A 20,422-nucleotide genomic window follows, 5' to 3' on the forward strand; every position below is an offset into this window, starting at 1 on the left:
TTATATGGTTGGTCATTGTTTGTGTGTGGCTGGAGCTCCACACTTTGCGATGCAACGATTGATGGTGAGTTTCTATGTGTTACTTGACCATGAGCCACCGACTGTTCGCAAAAGAAAGGAAAAGCCCAAAGCCAAAGTCCGCTTGCCTACCTCAACTACAACACATTTCATTCTCACGAGTTCGAATTGTCAGCACACGACCACGCCGACGCTCCCGACGCCGCCTTACTAGACGCGATAATGCTAGTAATGGACCCGTAAGTCCCGGCAACCATTAGAAACGAGCCCAGCGCAACAACCGCAATGCTCCAGGCGGCCAGAAGCATCCATTTAGCCGTGGGCTGCTCTCGGTCCCTTTTCCAATTATCGTAGAGCCACATGCACCCCATTGGTTGAAAGGACATGAACGTTCCGAGAAGAGCACCAATCAAGGAGACAAGGTCGCCAAAAATAGGAATCCCACTGGCGATGAGATACGAGGCTATTGTGATCGCCAAGGTGCAGCTGAGCCAGGTCACCCAGTGTATGACGGAGTTGGAAGTCAGGTGCTTTGAGCCGCGCAGGATGCGGACGAAGATGTATTTGCTTGGGAACTGGGCGGGTTAGAATAGAGCGTGGAGGGGAGGGGGAGGAATTACGTGTAGAACGACAATCGTGCTGACTATCAGGCCAGGGAGGGAGATTCCGTACGAGACTTTCTTGATTAGGGCGCCGGCTGAGCCGAGGGCGGGCGATGAAACGTAGGACCCGCAGTAGTAGTAGATGACAGTCCCGGAGGCATTGTAGATTGCAGTTACGGATCCCTGGCAGATTATGAGGGCTCGTGTGTAGAGCGATGGGTCGCGCATTTCGGCGGCGATGGGAAAGAATCCTGGATCATGCATATCTTAGTATTGGAGCGTACTTGGGGCTGTGGTGGGTTACGAGATGAAGACTAACCAGGCGTGCCAGAGTAGGAATATACGAGAGATGACACGGCGGATATTGCTTGCGTGAACGATGGACTGCCGACAAGTTTATAATCCGAGACCCAGGCGCCGTTCCCCTTGGGTGCCGCTGAAGGCCTATCCTGCAGACCGACCGCGATGGTAACCATAATCACTAACACGAGGTCAGTATTAGGAATTACCCCATCAAAGTGTTACCCACCAGCAGTAAAAATACAACCCAGCCCAACCCAAGCAGTCCACTTGATCTTTCCTAGTGTACGGATGCTAGCGAGACCGAAGGAAACGATCGCAGCGACCGCAACAAAAACAGTGGTGCAGGCCCCATGGCTGGAGACAGCGTTTAGTCCGGTAGACGTGCTTAAGAGACCTGAACCAGCACAGAATATCCAGTCTGGCGTAGTGACTTGTTAGACGAAACTTCCAGAAGCCAGGCCAGGATATGAGACTCACAAATACAGACACTGACACCGAAGACCTCACGGCCTATGCGACCAAACATCAATTCGCCCGCATCATCGATGCCATAGACCTCAGGATGCTGCAGTTTAAATTGTCCAATAATATAAGTAGACCAGGTACACATGGACGCAATGACGCAGAGACACACAATACCCGGGATCAAGCCCAGGGTGTTGAAGACCTGAGGTATAGAAAGAACGCCGAGGCCAAACTGGGTCTTCATCATGAGAGCCACTGTCCCTAGCCATCCGACCTATATATACTTAGCTTGCGGGATAGGGTTAGTTGGAGGATTCTCACGTCTCTGTAGTTCGGCCCTTCCTCTGTGATCTCGCCAAATACGGCATCTTCTGCTATGGGCGGAGGGTCCATGGGTTCGGATTTTTCCGTGCTGTTTCTTACTACTTCCTCGACAATTTCCGACATGATGTGATGTTATCACAGAGAGTATATGGAGTGAAAGATATTGAACTGTTTAGGTGAGTATTGGAAAAGGAATTTGCAGAGACTGGGATTGGGACCAAGGAATTAATGCTGAATGACCTGTGGATACTCTTATAATGCGGGGGTGAGACAAACTAGCACGCTCTGACGTATCCTGGATAACATTGGAGAATTATGTTGACCAAGGGCTATCATCAGCGAGTGGTTATCATTAATGGCCCTCATTTCCATAAACCCATCGTGCCGCAGGTGAATCCCCTCCACGCTCCCGTTCCGTACATTAATTGGACAAAACGTCTGCATTTCTATAGAGCAGGGCGGAAAGTGATATTACTTTCTTCTTGGAAATGAACTTGGCAACTCCTGTTATCTTTCCTATGTCAATAAGTCTTTTCTGAGACGTAGGATACGGTGTCACTATGTTAGCTGTGGGTCGTATAAAGAATTACCCCAGATCCGCAGCCGAAGAACTCCAGATACAGACATATCAGGCAGGAGTCTCCGGTCATAAAACATAATCTTTCTTATTGGCTCGTGTCACTCCGAGGGGGTCCACAGGCCACACTACGGCCACTGCATCCGACATATGCCGGGATCTGGGTGGGATTGCTCTCCTCGAGGCACTCGTCATAGATAGGCCGACAAGGAGATATCGGAGGGCTATCTGTGGGTCTCCAATTGAGCAAATCATTTCTGATAGGCCCAGTGAACATGATAACAGATTCTTGGACGCTGGTCCTTCGACAGCCGCAGTTGAATTCTCGGAGATACCTGCCTTGGAGGTTATCATCTTAGCCTGCTCGTATCTCCCAGAACCGACCAATCAGCATCGCCTGTTGCTTCCCCGCAAACTTCGCGTTTACCCCGCTTAATCAGCCCGTGATAGGAAATCGTGACAACATCCAAAGCCTTTTTTTGCAGCTCGAATTGCCAATTCTGAAGCTCAATATCACAATTTCTTTGCAGCTGAATGTCGCCAAGAAATGCATCGGAAAGACGTTCGCTGAGAGCGAGCAAGCGTGTGACTAAAGCGTGTGTTTTCTCCTTGTACACTAAGAGCTTGGTCATTGACTGTGAATAGATGTAAGAGATGTCGCGATCAAAAGATCAGATGTACCGGTTCGCACCCATGCGACCAATGCAGTAAGCGAAGTTCAACCTGCCATTTTGAAAGCCCATCGCAGAAGGTCCTGATTACTCGACGGTAGGTCAAGTGGTCTGGGATTTTGGGCATGAATCAATAATTCTTTTGGTTCAGATATATCAATGATCTTCATGGGAGACTGGCTACCTTCCAGCATCGAGCAAATCAGGCCACATCGTCAAGGTCTACGCCTGTGTCTCTTAGCAATCAGGCTGGTGAGCGTGATGGCAGTGGGATGAATGCTGATACCAGACAGCTGGAGCCTCCTGAGCGTACGGACAGGTCACTAGCTGTATCAGCATGTGGCCTGGACGATCATGAAGCCGTTGTGAATGGTGCTCCGAACATATCGACTATAGCAGGTGGCGGGGAAACGAAAGCGCCACTCACCAACCCACTAGCTTTTCACATCACGGACTGGGTTCCAGGGCCCCGAGGAAAGCCAAGTGTGTATCTCTGATATCGTAAACTCGAAGGTTGTCTAACATTTTTCAGTCTTTATGGGCGCATCGTCTACTTGGGCCTTCGGTCGGCGAGTACTAGGAATGACGCATGAGAAACTAACAGGCTCCTCGCTGTGTCCAGACCCAACCAGTCTACTATTCGACGACGGTGTCTACGATCTCAAATGGGATGGCAACAAGGCAAACTATTCCCAAGACATATTCGATGTCTCCAAACTCCCCACAGCCGACTTTGCCAGATTCCTAATTAACACGGTCAAGTTTCATTGTGGGCAGCTTTTTTACCTCTTCGAGGAAGATCGATTTATGCAGCAGTTTGAAGCGTTCCACCAGAACCCTTCCCAGCGAGCCCGTTCCTCCCCTTTATGGTTCTGTCATTATCTCCTGATCCTTGCATTTGGGAAAAGCTTCGTCGTCCAATCGACCCGGTCGCATCGTCCGCCCGGCGCAGATCACTTCGTCCAGGCAATGCAATGCATGCCGGATTTTACATGCTTCGACGGTGATCCGATCGAGAAGACGCAAGTACTATGCTGTGCGGCACTCTATTTACAGTGTGTTCACAGTCGTGGGCCAGCCTACCGCATGGTAAATCAACCTCCGTCGACATAGTGGCTGTTACTGATGATTCTAGATCGGCACCGCTCTTCGCCTGGCTCTAGAGCATGGAATGTATACTGAAATGCACGGGATATATCTCGACCAGGTCTATGTGCAGCGATGTAGCCTCGTGTGGTGGACTGTGTACGTGCTTGAACGGCGGATGTCGTCTCTTCTGGGCGTGCCTATGGGGATTTCGGAGGAGAGCATCAGCGCGTCATTTCCTCCGATTTCTCGAAGCATCCACGGTCCGAATGTGTTGGAAATGCATGTGATGCTGTGCCAGATTCTCGCTAAAGTAGATTTAAGTAAGTGGCACCCCTCAAGATCAAACCCGTGTTGCTAATTTTGTCAGCTGTGTATGGCAGCGAAGGAAAGCTTGACAGTCGCTACCTAAGCGCCACGCAGTCTGTTCTTCGGGATATTGCAAAGGTGACGGAGCAGTTGAATGGCTCTTTTGATTTATACGTCAACGGATCCATGAGTGGCATGTCGAGGATATCGGCTCATTTGCATCTGCTTGAGCATCAGGTATAGTCCCATCTACTTATTCATCACGGGGCGCTAATCATCCGATATAGTGTATTATATTAACCACCAGACCCCTGTTATACATCTTTTTACAATCTAAACTCGGCCAATCGGACCCCGCACTAATGGGGTGGCTGCAATCCGGGACCGTGAAAGCTCTGCTTCAGATATGCGTGGAATCCGCACAACAGACTCTGAGAATTCTATCCAATCTACTAGAACAAGGATTGCTAGGTAACACCACCATCTCTGCTCCACAATCCTCAACTCTAGCACTAACCGATCTGTCTAGAAACATTCCTCCCCATCTACATGGACGCCGCTTTCACATCCACCGTCCCCCTCCTCATGGCCGCCGCCATTGACCCATCCATACTACCCGACCACAGCCCCTGGACCCACCGCGCATACGCCATCTTAGAAGACATGAGCAGCCGTGGCAACATTTCTGCTCGCTTAATTCGGTCCGAGCTCAGACAGCTAGAGGGAGAACTTGCGGAGTTATTGAGCGGACAGAACGTTAACCCTGCAACCACCTTACACACTCCCTCTTCGATATGCGGGCTTGCACAGGGAGGCGATCCCGTTGGAATGATGCCTGCGGCTCCAGTAGGTGTAGAGGCCCAGCACACGCTGGAATTAGGGCTGGCTGAGGGCTTTGGACAGCACTATGAGCTTAGTCCAGATCAGTTGATGGAGTTGGCGAATTCGTTGGATGTGGATAGTTTGACTTGGCCACTTCCGGGGATGGATGATTTGGCGGTTTAGATAGTGAATTCCTTTTTTCGAATCACAACGCACTGACAGTAAATTGTGATCATCAGCGTACTACTCCGGTGATTAATCGGCTCAATAATACTCGTCTATATAACTCGCCTAACACGATGACGCGTTTAGAATCGGTGTCCGCATCCGATCCGACCTTTTAGCGAGATAGATACGTACATAGCTGCATCGTTAGTATCCTGATATCAAGTGAAAAGAGGGGAGTCGGAGAAAAGGGCCGTAGTGCGACGATGAACATCGGGGCTTATCGTGGCTCGGCCCGGGGGTGGGGGCCAATAAACCGGTCATGGAGGGTTGCAAGGGCATACGGGAGAACGGGGCAGCAAGGAATGGGGAGTCGAGAGATCGCGGGGTTACGATTCCAGAGGCGTAGAGGACGTCTAATGGCCGAGTCATTACCAAGCGCAAGGGAGGAGGGGAAGCTGGATTTATAAAGCGGATATGGATCACTTCATAGGGACTTTCCCATCTATACCTATTTGATACCTCGCCTCTTTTCCTCCCGTTTGCAACTTTTGAAACTATCTATACTTCCCATTCCTATAACATGGGTTCCTACATAGACGACGGCCTCCTTGACGCCATCATCGTCGGCGCCGGCTTCGGCGGCTGCTACCTCCTGCGCAACCTACGCCAGCTCGGGTTCCGCGTGCAAGCCTTCGAAGAAGGCCACGGGCTCGGCGGCGTCTGGTGGCATAACCGATACCCCGGGGCGCGGGTGGACAACCGCACGCCGTTCTACGAGTTCTCGGACCCCGAGCTCTGGCGGGAGTGGGAGTGGTCTGAGCTGTATCCAGGCCAGCAGGAGATCCTGGAGTATTTCCGGTTCGTGGACCGCAAGTGGGATCTGAGTCGGGATATTGTGTTCGGGGCGAAGGTGACGGATGCGAAATGGGATGATTTGGAAAGAGTCTGAACGGTGCAGACGAATAGGGGACATGTTGTTTCCGCCAGGCATCTGCTTCTCTCGATGGGGTTTGCGGCGAAGACGTACACCCCGAGGCTGGAGGGGTTGGATACCTTCCGGGGCTTTGCGTGCCATACGGCCGAGTGGCCGAAGCAAGCCGTGGATTTGTCGGGGAAGAGGGTCGGTGTGATGGGCACTGGCGCGACAGGCGTGCAGATCATTCAAGAGCTGGGTCCGAAGGTAGACGAGCTGGTGGTGTTTCAGCGATCACCGAACTGTGCGCTGCCAATGCGCCAGAAAGTCAACAAGGTTCCTGTCGACAAGACAGAATACGGGGAGATGTTTCGAAACATGCGACTTTCACAGACGGGCAACAACTATCCACGCATCGACCGGAAGGCGATGGACGATACACACGAGCAGCGAACGGCGCTTTATGAGAAGCTCTGGGAAGAAGGAGGCTTCGCGCCGGCGCAGGGGAACTACTCTGACTTCATGACGAATCTGGACGCGAACCACGCGTTCTACGCATTCTGGCGAGACAAGGTCAGACAACGTCTCACGCAGGATGATCCGGAGTTGATCGAGAATCTGGCGCCTTGGGAGCCGCCGTATCCGTTTGGAACGAAGTGTCCGTCGCTGGAGCAGACGTTCTACGAGGTCTTCAATCAGGAGAATGTGCGTCTTGTTGCGCTGAAGAAAAATCCGATAGCGCAGATATTGCCCGACGGGATTCAGTTCCAGGATGGAAAGACCGTCGAGCTGGATGCGCTTATCCTTGCTACTGGCTTTGACGCTGTGACGGGTAGTTTCTCGCGTGTCAACATCCACGGGGTGGATGATAAGACTCTGAACGACGAATGGGCCATTCAGACACGAACATCCCTTGGAATGGCAACGTCCGGATTCCCAAACCTGTTCTATCTCTACGGTCCGCAAAGTCCGACCGCATTCGCAAACGGCCCCTTGATTTCGGAGATCCAGGCGGAGTGGATTATCACGACGATTTATTATATGCGGCAGCATGCTTATTCGCGGATCGACCCCAGGCCAGAAACGGAGGTGGAGTGGTCTAGACTCACAGATGAGGCTTGCTATCGGACACTGATGTCCCATAACAAGACTTCTTGGTATATGGGTGGAAACATTCCCGGCAAGCGACGGGAAGCCCTGAACTACATCGGAGGATTGCCTCAGTATCAAGAGTTTTTGGGTGAATGTGTGGAGAGCCGATTGTCTGGGTTTGAATTGAAGTAGTCGTTTGCGGTTTATGACTTTGTGAAGCACGAGCGCACGGAATAAATGCCAAATCCTAGAGAATCAATTCCAAATAGCCTTCCATAAGTCACAAACAAAATCCCCACCCTCGACCAGCAGATCTTGCAAATCACCGCACAAGCCTATTTGGCTGGAAACGGAGGCGACATATGCTGCAACCAATATTCTCAGAGGGTCGTTGGGCCGTGTGCGTTGATAGGAAAATCGAACCAGGGCAACTATTTCGCCCATGTTAGATTCAGACGGGGTGAGACTTCCCAGCGCAGCCCCCAGTCTAAACAGAACCAAGTGCGCAAGCGGCAGGATGCCATATGTATCAGCCAAAATGTATAGCTTCACATGGCCGAGGAAATCTGGCTTCAAACCCTGTGGGTGGCAATAGTTTCCTGTGGAAGCGAACTTTGTTGTCTGCTGTGATACGGCGTTTGAATGCAATTTTGCGTGTCGCTCCCGGAGGTCACAAAACTTTTCCTGAAGCTGCCGTGTCGAGATACTTTTTTCGTTGTGCGAGTCGTTAGGCGAGGGGAAGGACTTGTTAAACCTTGACAACATGGATGAGGGGATGGGCGGGACTTTGTGCCTCCTAGGGTAGAAAGACAAAGCAGGTTCCTGCTGCTCATTCTTGGATGCTTCTCTCGATAAGTTTGTAGCCTTGACGGGTGACTCCAGAAATCTTACCTGACACGGAAGCCATCTGACGCGTTTCAGCCTTTTCTTTCACCGAGCGCACAGGTGGCGTGTAATCGCAACTATAGGCATACTGGCACAGGCGAACAAAGGTATCCTCGTCGACCACCTGCGACCAGTCCACTTTCCGAGCTTTTGCCTCCATCATTGGGCCGTTCATGAGCCTGTCTAGCGGCGAGGACAAGCTAGCCAGGGGGCCAGAGTGCACGGTGAATTCCTTCCTCGCTTGGCCAACGACAAAGGTGAAGAGTTCCGATGAGATCGATCTGCTACATTTGGCTCTGGACTAGATTATCAGGCTTTGTTGCGGGTGACTTACTTGGCAAATTGGCTGTCCATCGCTGTATATGCGGCAAGACTAATAGCACTTTCTTAGAACTTATAGTGGAAGGGGTTGGATAGAAACTGGAGGGGATTCGCACAGGAAAAGTTCGGATATAAAATCTCATGGAACCCGTTCCCCTTGTCCATCAGAATGACGACACACTTGGGTTGCGGGGATGTTTCCCTAAGGTTATCGGTACCAATAAAATAACGATGAGCACATTCCGTTGATTTCTCTGTACAATGCATCCTGCTTTCTGAATATTGCTATCTGACAAGCATTAACGAAGGATATGTGACAGTATACTTCAGAAGCCACGGCACACCTTAGTCAAAGACTTCTTCATCTCAATCAATACGCATTCGAAATTCAATCCGCTAATTCTCTGCGACTGAATGTCTCAAATCCCTGCCTCTCAAAGAGATACATTTCTTCGGTTCCAATAATCATTAATCCCACCCTTCTCACCAAGCACCGGATCCAGATCTTCATTTCTCACACTCCAGACAGACTCATATCGCCCGACATGTGCTCCTCCTTCCGCCCATCCCCAGCTCGTCCCTCGCGGATACGCCCCCATCATCGTAAACCCCGAGACCTGCAGCTCTCCAACAAAAGTCCTCGGATCTTCCGCCTCAATCCTATGCGCCCCTCCTCCAGTCAGACACGTCGGATCCGGTATCTTCGCATTCACATCGAACGATTTGTGCGTGACCCCGGCCGGAATGACGAATAGATCGCCCGCGTTGACATCCACGTAAAGGGCGCCATTCTCCGAGCCTTTGCCATAGGTATGATTGTGCGGATTCTCGTCGAGGTCTGCCGTGCCCCAGCGAATTCTTCCCGGGCCGGATAATACCACCATCACCTCGTGGGTGGCGGGGTGGTAGTGGGATCGCTGGTAGTGTCCGTATGTGGTCACCCATTGCGCGTCCCAGCCGTTTTTCTTGAATGTATCGTAGGCGAGGGTCGCGTCTACTGTTCGGTCGTCTCGGAGAAAGCAGTTTTTGTAAAGGAGGAGGGGTTTGGGGGAGTTGGGAATTAATTTTGTTGGTTTGATGTCATACGCGATGATTTGGGAGGTCATTGTGAATTAGGCAGTTCAGTGGTGATTGAACAGGCATGTTCTATGAATTCAATTGAATCGCATTCATATTTATAGCCTGCGGGGTACCCCAGAGCTCCACCAGATAACGTGTCTTGTCATGCTAGGTCCAGCTCTTTGTGTAACTCCGAGGTATGACAATCGGAGTTCGTGGCCGTTGGTGGATCACGCATGCTTGGCTCGAAGATCGTCGGCTCGGTTCTCGCTCCCATGCAATGCAGTCCTTATTGTATTGGTTTTCCCCTAACATTTGATATGTAGACTACCTGACTCATTCGGTCTAATTCAGTCTAACACTCAGCTCCTTCCCGTCTAACCACTTCTCCAGGTTTTCCGCCGCTTCCTTGTACCAGCCATGAATCTGCTCATCCAGATACCCAGTATGCGGTGTCAATAAAACCTGAGATCTACCATCCTCTCCCCATCTTGTAGTCCTCCACGGACTATCCTTCGGCAAGGGCTCCGTCTCAAACACATCCAGCGCCACCCCGCGAATCCCACCACGATTCAGCGTCTCCAACAACGCATCCTGATCCACCAACGGCCCCCTCGACGTATTCACCAACAGCGCAGTCTTCTTCATCGCCTTCAGCTCCTCCGGCCCAACAATCCCGCGACTCCTCTCCGACAAAACACTATGCACACTCACCACATCCGCCGTCTCAAAGAACTCCCTCTTACTCCCCGCCACCTTGATACTTCCCCCCTCCAACCCCTCCTCCCTAGCCACCTCATCCGCCCTCTCCTGCGTCAAATTCGTCGACCAAGCAATAACATCCATCCCAAACGCCAACTTCGCAATCTTCACCACCCCCGTCCCCAACTTCCCCAACCCAAGCACCCCCAGCGTCTTTCCCGCCAGCGAAATCCCCAACTCATTTCCCTGCCACTCCCCGCGCTTCACCGCCGCGTCGTCGCGCGCAACACCCCTCGCCAGCGCCAGGACCAGCGCCCAGGTATGCTGCACGGTAGAGTGCACGCCAATGGGGCGCGCAAGGGTCCCCGCGACCGCGACGCCGCGGGAGGCGGCGAACTCGGCGTCGAGGGCGAGGTTGCGGGCGCCGGTCGTGAGGAGGAGCTTGAGGTTTGGGAGGCGCGAGAGCGTGGATGCTGCGAATGGGGTGCGTTCGCGCATGGTCATGATGATGTCGTAGGGCTCGAGACGTGCGATCAGTTCGTCTTGTTGTGATGGGTCGGCTGGGTTGAGCGTGTCTGGGTAGTAGGATATTGTGGTGAGGCGGGGGCGGAGGGGCTCGAAGGACGCCCGGGAGATGGATTGGTAGTCGTCGAGGATGGCGAGTTTCATTTTGGTGGATTGAGGATGCTTCGGGGTTGTTGGATATGTAATTGGTGGTCGGAATGTGAGAAAGGGGCGAGGATAAATAACGTCTTAAATGGTCGCGGGGTGAGGATATTTCCGGGGCATTATTAATATCCCGGGGATGTCGGATCTGATAAGGCTCGGGTAAATCGGTATGACATCATCAGGAGCCGTGATCTATTTTTCTGGCCATGTTATTATCATTTAGACATACCTTTCTACAGCAGTGATATGCAAAATCCTTGAATGTTATATCGAGAAAATTAAATGAGCGCAAAATCAACTGAATTGTCGCAATGAATGAATTCGTGGATTATATTCTATTTACAGCAAGGCATGACCTAATTTTGATAGCCCTCATAATCAAAATAGTAGCATGCCAGGCATTAACGTAATTCCCGGGCGAGTCGCCCACCCCTACCGAGCCGCCCACCTCTGTATTCCATATTAAGTGCTACTTTTTTATACCAAGATATCTTTACCACAAAAACTTTAAAGCAATTTATATTTAATCATAATAAATAGCTATGTTAACTATATACTGTGTAATAATTTTAAAATCTTAAAACTTTCTTTATCACTTATAATACAAGATTATTTAATCTTACAAATAATACAACTGATACTCAGTGTATTTGAGAAATCTATTTAAGCTATAAAGTTAAAAAGGGAATACAGTATTTATAGAAGCCTCTATTTTTTATATATTAAATTTTAAGTCTAATAGGGCTTTAGTGGTGTAGATATTCTAGTATAAAAAAGTAGCATTTTATATGGAATACACAGGTGGGCGGCTCGGTAGGGGTGGGCGACTCGCCCGGGAATTACGTTATCAGTTAATATTTCTACGACATTTAGGTGGAAAACTCGGATGGATTAGTGCAGGCAAGGCACTCATACAAAATATAGTATTTTTTGAGGTACTATTTTAAATACCAAAGTAGGAATCAAGCTGATCGCGAATTCTGAGTTCGATCTCGCATGTATCACTAAATTCCAGAAACCCACATAATTCTGGCCACGGAGACGGACAATCTGGTTATCTTCGTCCACATTATTACCAAGGAAGTGTAATAAAAGGTCAAGTGCGAGTTTATAGGTGCATGTTTTCGAACCAAATGCCAGGGTCAAACTGCCTAGCCAACACCCTATGTAATATGGGTCGGACACGAGGATATTCTTGACTAACATGTTTCTCATATCTCTGAAGCTTCGAAAGCCTTTGTCATGAGTCCTCGAGTCGTCCAGCAACCGTCCAACTTTCCGGTTTAGTAGTGTTTCGACCGAGACATTATGCTCCACGTAGTCACGGGGGATCTCCCACATAAACAAATGCTCATGCTTGAAGACGTTGGTATTTTCACATTGCATCTGCCGCGCAAGCCTTTGAGAATGTAAGATGCCGCTGTTGTTTCCACCACCAGGCACTCGAATAAGGACAATCCAGATTGTTCCTGGGGCTTCGCTGGAGTGGTAATGTTTTTCTAAAGCACGGCTCACGGCTTCAAGGGGACGATTTGTGACAGACACCAAGGCAGTCGGTTGTCTGTTTCCTCGTAACCGATGGTTATCGAATTCGTGGAGGAGGTCCGCCTCCGAAAGCACCGGATGGCCAACTCAGTACCGACCAGATCTCAGTTGGCCAGCACTTGTATTCGAGTAGCAGCGATAGATAATTGAGACTGCGCGTGGGGCATACCAACTCCAGGGATCAGTCAGTAAAGAATGAATATTCACTTTGTCCTTTCCAACGATTTACCGGTTACAAGGATGAGATTTCCAAACCTCAGTACATTGGCAAGGGAGAGCAGGGCTTTGTTTTTCGGTTCGAACACAAAGGTAGAGATCTTTGCATGAAATTGGTATGTCTGTCGAGCCCTTCGGTGAATTTTAATAATTCGGACGGCAGTTCTTCAAATACGAGCATGTGGAGCGGGTTCACGAGAACACCGCGCATATGCTAAGCCCCTTTGGAAGTGAATGCCGTGCATTTGCCCGTCTATGCGACTTGCATGAGAATGGCAACTGGGCGGTGCAGTACCACGGATGGATGTTTCTAAATGACCGTCAGCTTCACCAGCTTCGCAAAGTAAGCGGACGGCAAAAGAGGAACCCGCATTGGGAGTACATTCGTTGGGCTGTTGTAAAGGACTTCATCACGGAGAAGCCACCAACCAGTATGGATGTTGAAAGGCTACAGGACATTGCGTCAACTTTCAATATTCCAAAACGCGGCAATATCCTACCTCGCGATGTCAAAAGGGAGAACTATGGAGGGCAGCGAATGGTGGATTTGGGATGTACTTTGACCTACCCATTCTTTCGTCGCTATGCAAGTGAATTTGAACGCAATGGATTCTTCCAATGCTTGGAAAATCATGGGTTAACGATGTGGGACTAGGAATTAGTGACTATGTATATCCCTTTATGTGACTTTTCTGCAGCCGTTATAAAACAGCTCTCTTCATTACATTAGATCTTGTATCCATTTATGAAAGCTTTTGTATGTCACTATTTAGTTTCACTTGAAATTTTTTTAAAAAGACTAGTTGGCGCATTTATCACGTCTGGATCTAGATTTTATCTCATACTGAAGCGCTAGGCCTTGTTGCTTGGCTGGAGTTCTCAACTAACAAAATGCTGCACGTACGGTCGGCGAATACAGCCAATCTGCAAAAGAATAGACAACTCTAACGAGTTGACCTCTACCAGCGGAATATCATTCGTGCAGGGACACCGAACTATCGACAGTTAAGCGCTAAGGGTCAATTGTCTGGCTGATCGGGTCACGTTAATCTAGCCCTTCACCCCCGCTTCTCGTACAGTCGCAAGTGGACTAGTTGGTTTGGGGTTGCATATGGTTGCATACAGTTGCACACTGTATTAATAATTAGAATTATAATTATGTTTTCGAGTTGCCCTAATTTTTTCTGGTATTTAAACTGCAATCCACCCCTTACTGAAGGAATATCAGACTTACAGAGCTTACTACATATATCTAACTGTTCTTCTCTCAAATCTTTCCCCCAGGTTCCAGGCATGCCTACTCTACTCAATGTGCTCACCAGGCCTAATCCAGAGATTACAGAAATGTTGCATGACGGTGGCTCACTTACCACCCATAGGAGATATCCTATAGTCTCTGGCTTAGAGGAATGGAGCGACTTCAGCTACAACAATCTAATGACAATGTTCGGACACATATTAAACGCAGAACTTCCCAGGGATATCCCCGAGCCCCCAGAACCTCGAGGCATAAACAAAGAGGATTGGGGAGAGGGATCTGAGAAGTGGTTCTTTACGAACACACTGTTTCCGGTTGTGAATGACCGACGACTCTCGATTTTCTGCGGATATTGCGGTAGTTCGGGCTACAGAGAAACAGTTCCTGTCTCGGAAATACCGTAACCTCTGCCCGGGAGATTTCAAAGTGGCTACAAAGTGGAATCCGGAGGTAGAAGTAACAAACTTCAACCGTTACAAACAGCCTTTTCAACAGATCCAGCATTACGGCGCGCAGACTCAGGCGCGGTATGGCTTTATCATAACACCCCGAGAGGTCGTCATCTGTCACTTTCGCACGGAGAAGATAGAGACTGGCATAGGTGCCCATCGGCCCCGGAGGGAACCAACGACTCCACCCACTCGGGCTCATATGCGGAATTGGTCGGATGTAACTGACCTATCTCCTATCAGCTCGGGAGTCGATCGAATGTCCTTATCTGGTACCAGCTACAACGAGGACATGGCTGATGTCGAATTTGCGCCTCTGAAACGAATGCACATCCCATATTCAGCAAATGGGCCAGATAAACTGACGGTCAGACTCGCCCTATGGGGCATATGTATGCTCGCTGCTGCACTCGGTGTTTGCACGGATTTACAATCGCATTATGACTATGACCTGCACAGCTGCATGAGAACCCAGGGCGGGTTTCTGCACTTGTCAACTGGGGCAGTGACGCCGCAGCCGCCTGAGGGTGCCCAGTTGGTTGAGGGGCCACGACCAACGGTCATCCAGGCTCAGGATCATTCTTTTTTGGCAGACGCTGCCGCGCGAGATCAATCTGGAAGCAACTTGCTGATTACACTCAGAGATTTTACTCGTCCAGATACAAAGTAACTGTCGCGAATCGGGTTTGGAGCCGGACGAAGCAACAGTGGTATCGCCCGACGCTAGAGGCAAATGGAGAACTAACCTGGCAGGAGGTATGAGTGCAGATCATCTGGTGCTTGTTATTTCAATCTTCTCTCTCCACGTTGTTTCAAGCCTCGTTTGGCGCAAGTTGTGTATTTGTTCTTTTTCAGGGTTCACGATAGTCTAGGTGACCATGGAGACAGATATATCGTTGCGATTTTGAATTATACCAGGAAGAGCTTCAATGTTGGAAGTAAAGGATAGGATACATAACAAGGCTATGATCGACGCACTGTTAGTTTTAGTTCCTGTTCTACTGCTATCATTATTCATTCAAGTAGTAAACTAGGAAGAGAAAATTCCCGGGCGGCAAAAAGAAAAAAGAAATCGCGATGCGTCGGCCGGGAGTCGAACCCGGGTCCCTTGCTTGGAAGGCAAGGATGATAACCGTTACACTACCAACGCAGTAGTTATTACTAAGGCCTTATTTATTGGTCCTTGACCCTTCATGACAATCACTCTACAAGGTCAATAATGTGGCTTTTGCCTACAAACATACGCCTTAGGGCTTATTACATTTCAAATTAAGCATCATCACTGCTGTTATGAGCTTCTGACTAGCAAAACATCCTTGGAAATTAACAGACCAAGAAACTATACAATAGGTATATTTGTGTCTTCCGGTCTGCGATCGAAACGGGTATCCGCGGCATATGGTGATATGGCGAGCCGGAAATGACCACTAAAGAATCCAGTACTGAGGCGGCGTGACCTCTATCAAGAAATAATTTAGCTATAGAGCTTTGAGTATTTTTATTTAGAGTAATTATGGCAGCCAACATTGTTCAATATTGTCTGCTGATTGGATGCGAGGGTTGAACATCCGACGACAATATATATATCATCACGGACAAAGTCGGTTGGCTTTCGCAATTGACCTACGTAACCTCTTTCTTTGTAGGAATTCAGCGAAACTCCGGATGCCTATCGGAGCGTTCCGCTGACCTATCCCAAGATGATGTCATTCGATCATGTTTTATGGGAGGTTCCACTAGTTGATCACCGCCTTGATCAGCATAAATAGGGCCTTTCTGCGTGTATTTAGAGCTTCATCACCAACAACCTTTCATCTATCTGTTTTCTAGTCAATTGAATTGTTCTATCGTGGACCACCTCTGCCAATTTCCTACATTCTTAATGAAAGTAGTATTATTTATTATCACTACTTATGACATACCTAGGAAGATATTGAACCCTGGTTTGTTTTTTTTCCCTTTTTTTCTCGATGTTTTTTTTTTTTTTTTTTTTTTTTTGGCTTTGCTTATTTTCTTTTTTTTTTTTCTGTTTTTGTTTTGGCCATTTGGGTTTTCGTTTTTCATCACCCTGCGAAATCTGAGACCATTTCCTGTTATCTTCAAACCTCACTCACCTGTCCCATAAATGAATGCTCAGCGATGTTTCCACGTCTGATTCCTACTAAATAGGAATATACCAACGCCAACAGCTGTATCCTCAAACCCTCTCAAGCCTCAAAGCAACAGCCGCAATAACCACCGGCACAACGCTAACAAGCTCACCCAAACCCGCAAACTCAGGCGGAATTCTGGCATTCACAAACGCGCCCGCACCAAGTAGAATGGCGAAGAGGTTGTACACAAAGCTCCATCCGAAGTTAAACCAGACACGGTGGATGGACTTCCTGCTGACAGCCATGACTGTCAAGATGCCTTCGATGCTAGAACGCATCAGGACAACATCCGCGGCGGACTTGGCGACCTCGGTACCTTCGTTCATGTGGATTCCGATGGTGGCTGCCGAGAGGGCAACGGCGTCGTTGGTTCCATCGCCGCAGAAGATAACGACTGGCCGGGTGGTTTTCTGGTTACGGTTGGTGGGGGCCGAGGAGAGAAGGTCTTCGATGTATGCGCGTTTGTCAGCTGGGGTAGAGCGGGAGCGGACGTTTGTGGACGGGATTTGTAAGGCCTTGGCGATGGAGCGGACGGCACCCTCGTCGTCACCGGAGACGATGTGGACTGATATCCCGCGTTCGAGGAGGGTTGTGACGGTCGAGGTAGATTCAGGCCGGAGGGGGTCTTCGAGAGCAAAGATGGCAGCGAGGGTGTCGTTAATGGTAAAGCAGAAGGCGGTATACCCTTGTGATAGGACTGCTTGGACTCGATGATCGGACGCCAGGTCTAGCCAGTGGGAGTTCCCTGCTCGAAGGATCAGGCCAGATGATGTGCCTTCGACGCCTTTGCCCGTAAGTGCCTTCTGATCTGCTATTACGGATGAAACCACGGCCTGTTCTTTCAGGTGAGTAGCCACAGCCATGGACACGGGATGCTTGATGCCGGTCACGAGTCCGAGAAGTAAGGATCTGGCGGACGACGAATCATTGTCAGTATAGATTTCTTGGTTGATAGATAGCTTTCCCTCGGTCAATGTGCCCGTCTTGTCGAAAACGACATGTGAGGTTTTGTAGGCGACCTCAATACTGTCCGCGGACTTGAATACAACACCTCGCTCGGCAGCAACACCGCTCGCGATGACGATAACCATTGGAACTGCGAGGCCGATAGCACAAGGACAAGAGACAATGAGAACGGTAATAGCGTATGTGATGGCCTGAACCGTTGCTTCAGCGCCGGTTTGATTCCGGACCCCCACGCCAATGGCCACCCAGATGACAAAAGTGATAATTGTTAGAGTGACAACAACTGGAACAAAATAACTGGCAACACGGTCGGCGATATCTTGGATCTTCGGTTTGGAAAGCTTGGCTTCATCAACCATATCAGCGATGGTGCTCACGGTGTTATCCCCAGCAAGACGAGTTAGCCGAACGTGAAGCATCCCGGAACCATTTATAGACCCGGCAATTACCGACGAACGAACGTATTTTGGAACAGGGCTGGACTCGCCAGTGATCATGGACTCGTCAACATCCGAAGACCCAGAAATGACTGTACCGTCTGTCGGTATTCTAGCGTCAGGCGCAGCTTTGAAGATGTCTCCGTACTGTAGGAGTCTGATGTCGATAACATCCTCGGACTCGCCAACTAGTACTGCAGTAGACTCCTGTAAGGAGCGAACTGATATGGATTCAACGGCCTTCTGCCGAGCCAAGGCACCGACATACCGACCAACCATGATCAACGTTACCAGCAACGTGCTTGTTTCGAAGAATTGATCAGTTGAGAGAGGACGACCAGCAACCAAGTAACCAAAAGAGACGACGGAAAATACGTAGGCCGCACTTGTACTCAACACTATCAAGAGGTCCATCTCAACCATTCTAGAGAAGATCAAACTCTTTAAGGCCTTGGGGTAGAACGGCCCAGCGATAGCGAGCTGAACAATCGTGGCTAGACACAAAGATGCTGAGCTATACGCAACCTCCCGCTTGGGGAGCGGAGCCCAAGCCATGACAAGGACTGGAATCGTCAAGATAATAGACAGTAATGTCATCAATCCAACATGTCGGACATGCCTACTGCCGGCTTCGAGAGTTAGATCGCCACGGAGAGGGGCCAGTTCCAGGGGAAGGTCCCAACCCTTCTCGACGAGGTCTCTGGCACCGATAATCTTTGGATCAAAGGCGACACTGACAATACTTTTGTCGACTTGTCGTATTTCAGTGACACCATCGGGCCATGGGCGGTTCATGAACTCATGTGAGCCAAGAGGAGCGACTAGGTCGATGGTAGAACCTTGGGTGCTTAGTTTCTCACACTTGAACTCAGTTGTCTTTTCCAGGTGCTTCATAACCTCCGAAAGAGATCCAAGACGAAGGTCAAGGTCAAATTCAGCGCGAGCCAGGACCAAGCTTGTTTTAAGGTTCTTCACCGAGTGAACCGTACCGAGAGTTCGTTTGAGTTTTGTTTCGCATCCGGTACAGGTCATGCCAGAAATACTGAGAATGACATGTTCCTGACCCGAAAGGCCCTTTTCAGGATCAACAGGGACAGAATTGTTTTCAGTCAAGGTCTCTTTTGGCTTCTGCACTATCTCGTCAACGCAGCATGGATCCGCTGCTTTCAGGCCAGAACTTGTAGCTGTGGCGCAGCAACTGTCAGCGCTGCTACGCCGAGAAAGAATTTTCTTCTAGGAACGCGTTATTCCAATAGACGGTCGTTCTGGACGCAGACAGCAAGACTCTTTTCCAAGGGCTAACAAGGCACGACATATACAACCGAGAGCATCCAAAGTGGTTGCGTACGTTGTTCGGGTTTTGCGGGAATGGTAGCCGCATGCCTTGCCGCTCTTGCTTCCTTCGCAGAAGTCACGAGTGTTGTTGCTACAGGACCCAATGGAGTCTGTGTAGTGATATTAGCTAGTTATATTTATTTTGATTGATGAGTGCGTACCTCTGGAGCCTGGCCTTTTCAATCCAGCGTGCTTCTTTCCACCTTCACATTCACGAAGAGCGAGACGGTCGAGACAGTCGGTATTACAGCAAGGTGAATCTTTCCCTTCACAGCAAACAGGTCTTTGGAAGTCACTAGATCCCCGCGGATACAGCTCTGGAGCAGAACAACAGGCCTTCTTACAGCCAGGCTTGGTCGATTTTGAACCCGAGCAATTGTCCACAGATGATGGATCTTTCGCTGCACAGGGGCCTTCTTGTTGACCTTTGTCGGGCGATCCAGTTGAGCGATCCTTCGGTTTCTCAGCATGACTCGCTTTTGGAGGGCAGCAATCATCACCGACGGCCTTCTCCCCGATCGGGCATGATTTGGGAGTGTCTGACTCTCCGGGTCCGCCACAGCAGCCTTCGTTACAGTCTGCTTTATCTTGCTTCAGAGCACAGTCATCATTAATGATAGGAGCTTCCACTGCCCCACACTTACTGATGCTCTTTCCCCTGTTACTGTTAGGCGGGTTTCCGCAGCACCCATGCGCTGCAGTGTCAGAGGAATCACCCGTAGACGCCTCGGCACCAGAGCAATCATCTATCTTTTCTTTCTCTGAGTTCACAGAGTGATCCATCGACTGTCGAGGGCCATCACAGCAACTGTCTTGCTCCGGGTCAAGCTGGTCATCAGTGCTAGAAGATCCCACCACGACAGTCTCGGACGGAAGGACGACAGACGTGTCGGGCGGAACGGATGGCTTGCAACAGCCGGATCCGCAAGGCATTATTTGAGATTCAGTGTGGTGATAACGACGAGAATCTGTTGGGCGATGCGGTGCTCAGGATGAATACAAGACAGTTGTTTGGAGGAAGGAGAAGTTGTGGGGATGAATCTTGGCGGTCTCCGTTTTGCGGCTTAGCGCCAGAGT

At 49.7% G+C, this 20,422-nt stretch overlaps 9 protein-coding genes and 1 non-coding gene across 10 annotated transcripts; 4 read left to right on the forward strand and 6 right to left on the reverse strand.

The window, feature by feature from the left end:
* Positions 1–173: 173 nt before the first annotated feature.
* On the reverse strand, positions 174–1,835 carry P170DRAFT_476340 (uncharacterized protein; the record flags this gene model as incomplete). The annotated part of the gene is made up of 6 exons (XM_024853339.1): positions 174–593; positions 639–871; positions 940–1,101; positions 1,150–1,341; positions 1,401–1,662; positions 1,710–1,835. The coding sequence occupies 6 exons, from the start codon at positions 1,833–1,835 to the stop codon at positions 174–176; spliced, it is 1,395 nt and encodes a 464-aa protein (XP_024702959.1).
* Positions 1,836–2,823: 988 nt separating this feature from the next.
* P170DRAFT_409875 (fungal specific transcription factor domain-containing protein) lies at positions 2,824–5,360 on the forward strand (the record flags this gene model as incomplete). The annotated part of the gene is made up of 8 exons (XM_024846818.1): positions 2,824–2,885; positions 3,112–3,299; positions 3,357–3,443; positions 3,493–4,049; positions 4,096–4,369; positions 4,417–4,592; positions 4,643–4,826; positions 4,885–5,360. The coding sequence occupies 8 exons, from the start codon at positions 2,824–2,826 to the stop codon at positions 5,358–5,360; spliced, it is 2,004 nt and encodes a 667-aa protein (XP_024702960.1).
* Positions 5,361–5,925: 565 nt separating this feature from the next.
* P170DRAFT_476342 (flavin-containing monooxygenase) lies at positions 5,926–7,542 on the forward strand (the record flags this gene model as incomplete). Its single annotated transcript, XM_024853340.1, has 2 exons — positions 5,926–6,255; positions 6,304–7,542. The coding sequence occupies 2 exons, from the start codon at positions 5,926–5,928 to the stop codon at positions 7,540–7,542; spliced, it is 1,569 nt and encodes a 522-aa protein (XP_024702961.1).
* A 63-nt stretch (positions 7,543–7,605) lies between these two features.
* P170DRAFT_476343 (uncharacterized protein) lies at positions 7,606–8,589 on the reverse strand (the record flags this gene model as incomplete). The annotated part of the gene is made up of 3 exons (XM_024853341.1): positions 7,606–8,192; positions 8,242–8,516; positions 8,570–8,589. 3 exons carry the CDS (start codon positions 8,587–8,589, stop codon positions 7,606–7,608), a joined length of 882 nt encoding a protein of 293 aa, XP_024702962.1.
* Positions 8,590–8,990: 401 nt separating this feature from the next.
* Positions 8,991–9,662, reverse strand: P170DRAFT_409879 (cupin domain-containing protein; the record flags this gene model as incomplete). Its single annotated transcript, XM_024846819.1, has 1 exon — positions 8,991–9,662. One exon carries the CDS (start codon positions 9,660–9,662, stop codon positions 8,991–8,993), a length of 672 nt encoding a protein of 223 aa, XP_024702963.1.
* A 97-nt stretch (positions 9,663–9,759) lies between these two features.
* On the reverse strand, positions 9,760–11,036 carry P170DRAFT_437439 (D-2-hydroxyacid dehydrogenase family protein; the record flags this gene model as incomplete). The annotated part of the gene is made up of 1 exon (XM_024849367.1): positions 9,760–11,036. A coding segment is annotated over exon 1 (1,021 nt), but the record flags the coding sequence as incomplete, so codon positions are not given.
* A 1,258-nt stretch (positions 11,037–12,294) lies between these two features.
* Positions 12,295–13,402, forward strand: P170DRAFT_447593 (uncharacterized protein; the record flags this gene model as incomplete). Its single annotated transcript, XM_024850894.1, has 3 exons — positions 12,295–12,395; positions 12,710–12,863; positions 12,911–13,402. The coding sequence occupies 3 exons, from the start codon at positions 12,295–12,297 to the stop codon at positions 13,400–13,402; spliced, it is 747 nt and encodes a 248-aa protein (XP_024702965.1).
* A 638-nt stretch (positions 13,403–14,040) lies between these two features.
* Positions 14,041–15,124, forward strand: P170DRAFT_447594 (uncharacterized protein; the record flags this gene model as incomplete). The annotated part of the gene is made up of 2 exons (XM_024850895.1): positions 14,041–14,322; positions 14,387–15,124. 2 exons carry the CDS (start codon positions 14,041–14,043, stop codon positions 15,122–15,124), a joined length of 1,020 nt encoding a protein of 339 aa, XP_024702966.1.
* Positions 15,125–15,532: 408 nt separating this feature from the next.
* P170DRAFT_t135 lies at positions 15,533–15,604 on the reverse strand. The gene has a single exon. It is a non-coding gene; the product is annotated as a tRNA-Gly (tRNA).
* A 1,047-nt stretch (positions 15,605–16,651) lies between these two features.
* P170DRAFT_456466 (cation-transporting P-type ATPase PCA1) lies at positions 16,652–20,278 on the reverse strand (the record flags this gene model as incomplete). The annotated part of the gene is made up of 5 exons (XM_024851624.1): positions 16,652–19,220; positions 19,269–19,455; positions 19,507–19,746; positions 19,846–20,040; positions 20,155–20,278. The coding sequence occupies 5 exons, from the start codon at positions 20,276–20,278 to the stop codon at positions 16,652–16,654; spliced, it is 3,315 nt and encodes a 1,104-aa protein (XP_024702967.1).
* Between the last annotated feature and the right edge of the window lie 144 nt (positions 20,279–20,422).

This window comes from Aspergillus steynii, assembly GCF_002849105.1.
Source record: "Aspergillus steynii IBT 23096 chromosome Unknown P170scaffold_5, whole genome shotgun sequence".
Lineage (NCBI taxonomy): Eukaryota > Fungi > Ascomycota > Eurotiomycetes > Eurotiales > Aspergillaceae > Aspergillus > Aspergillus steynii.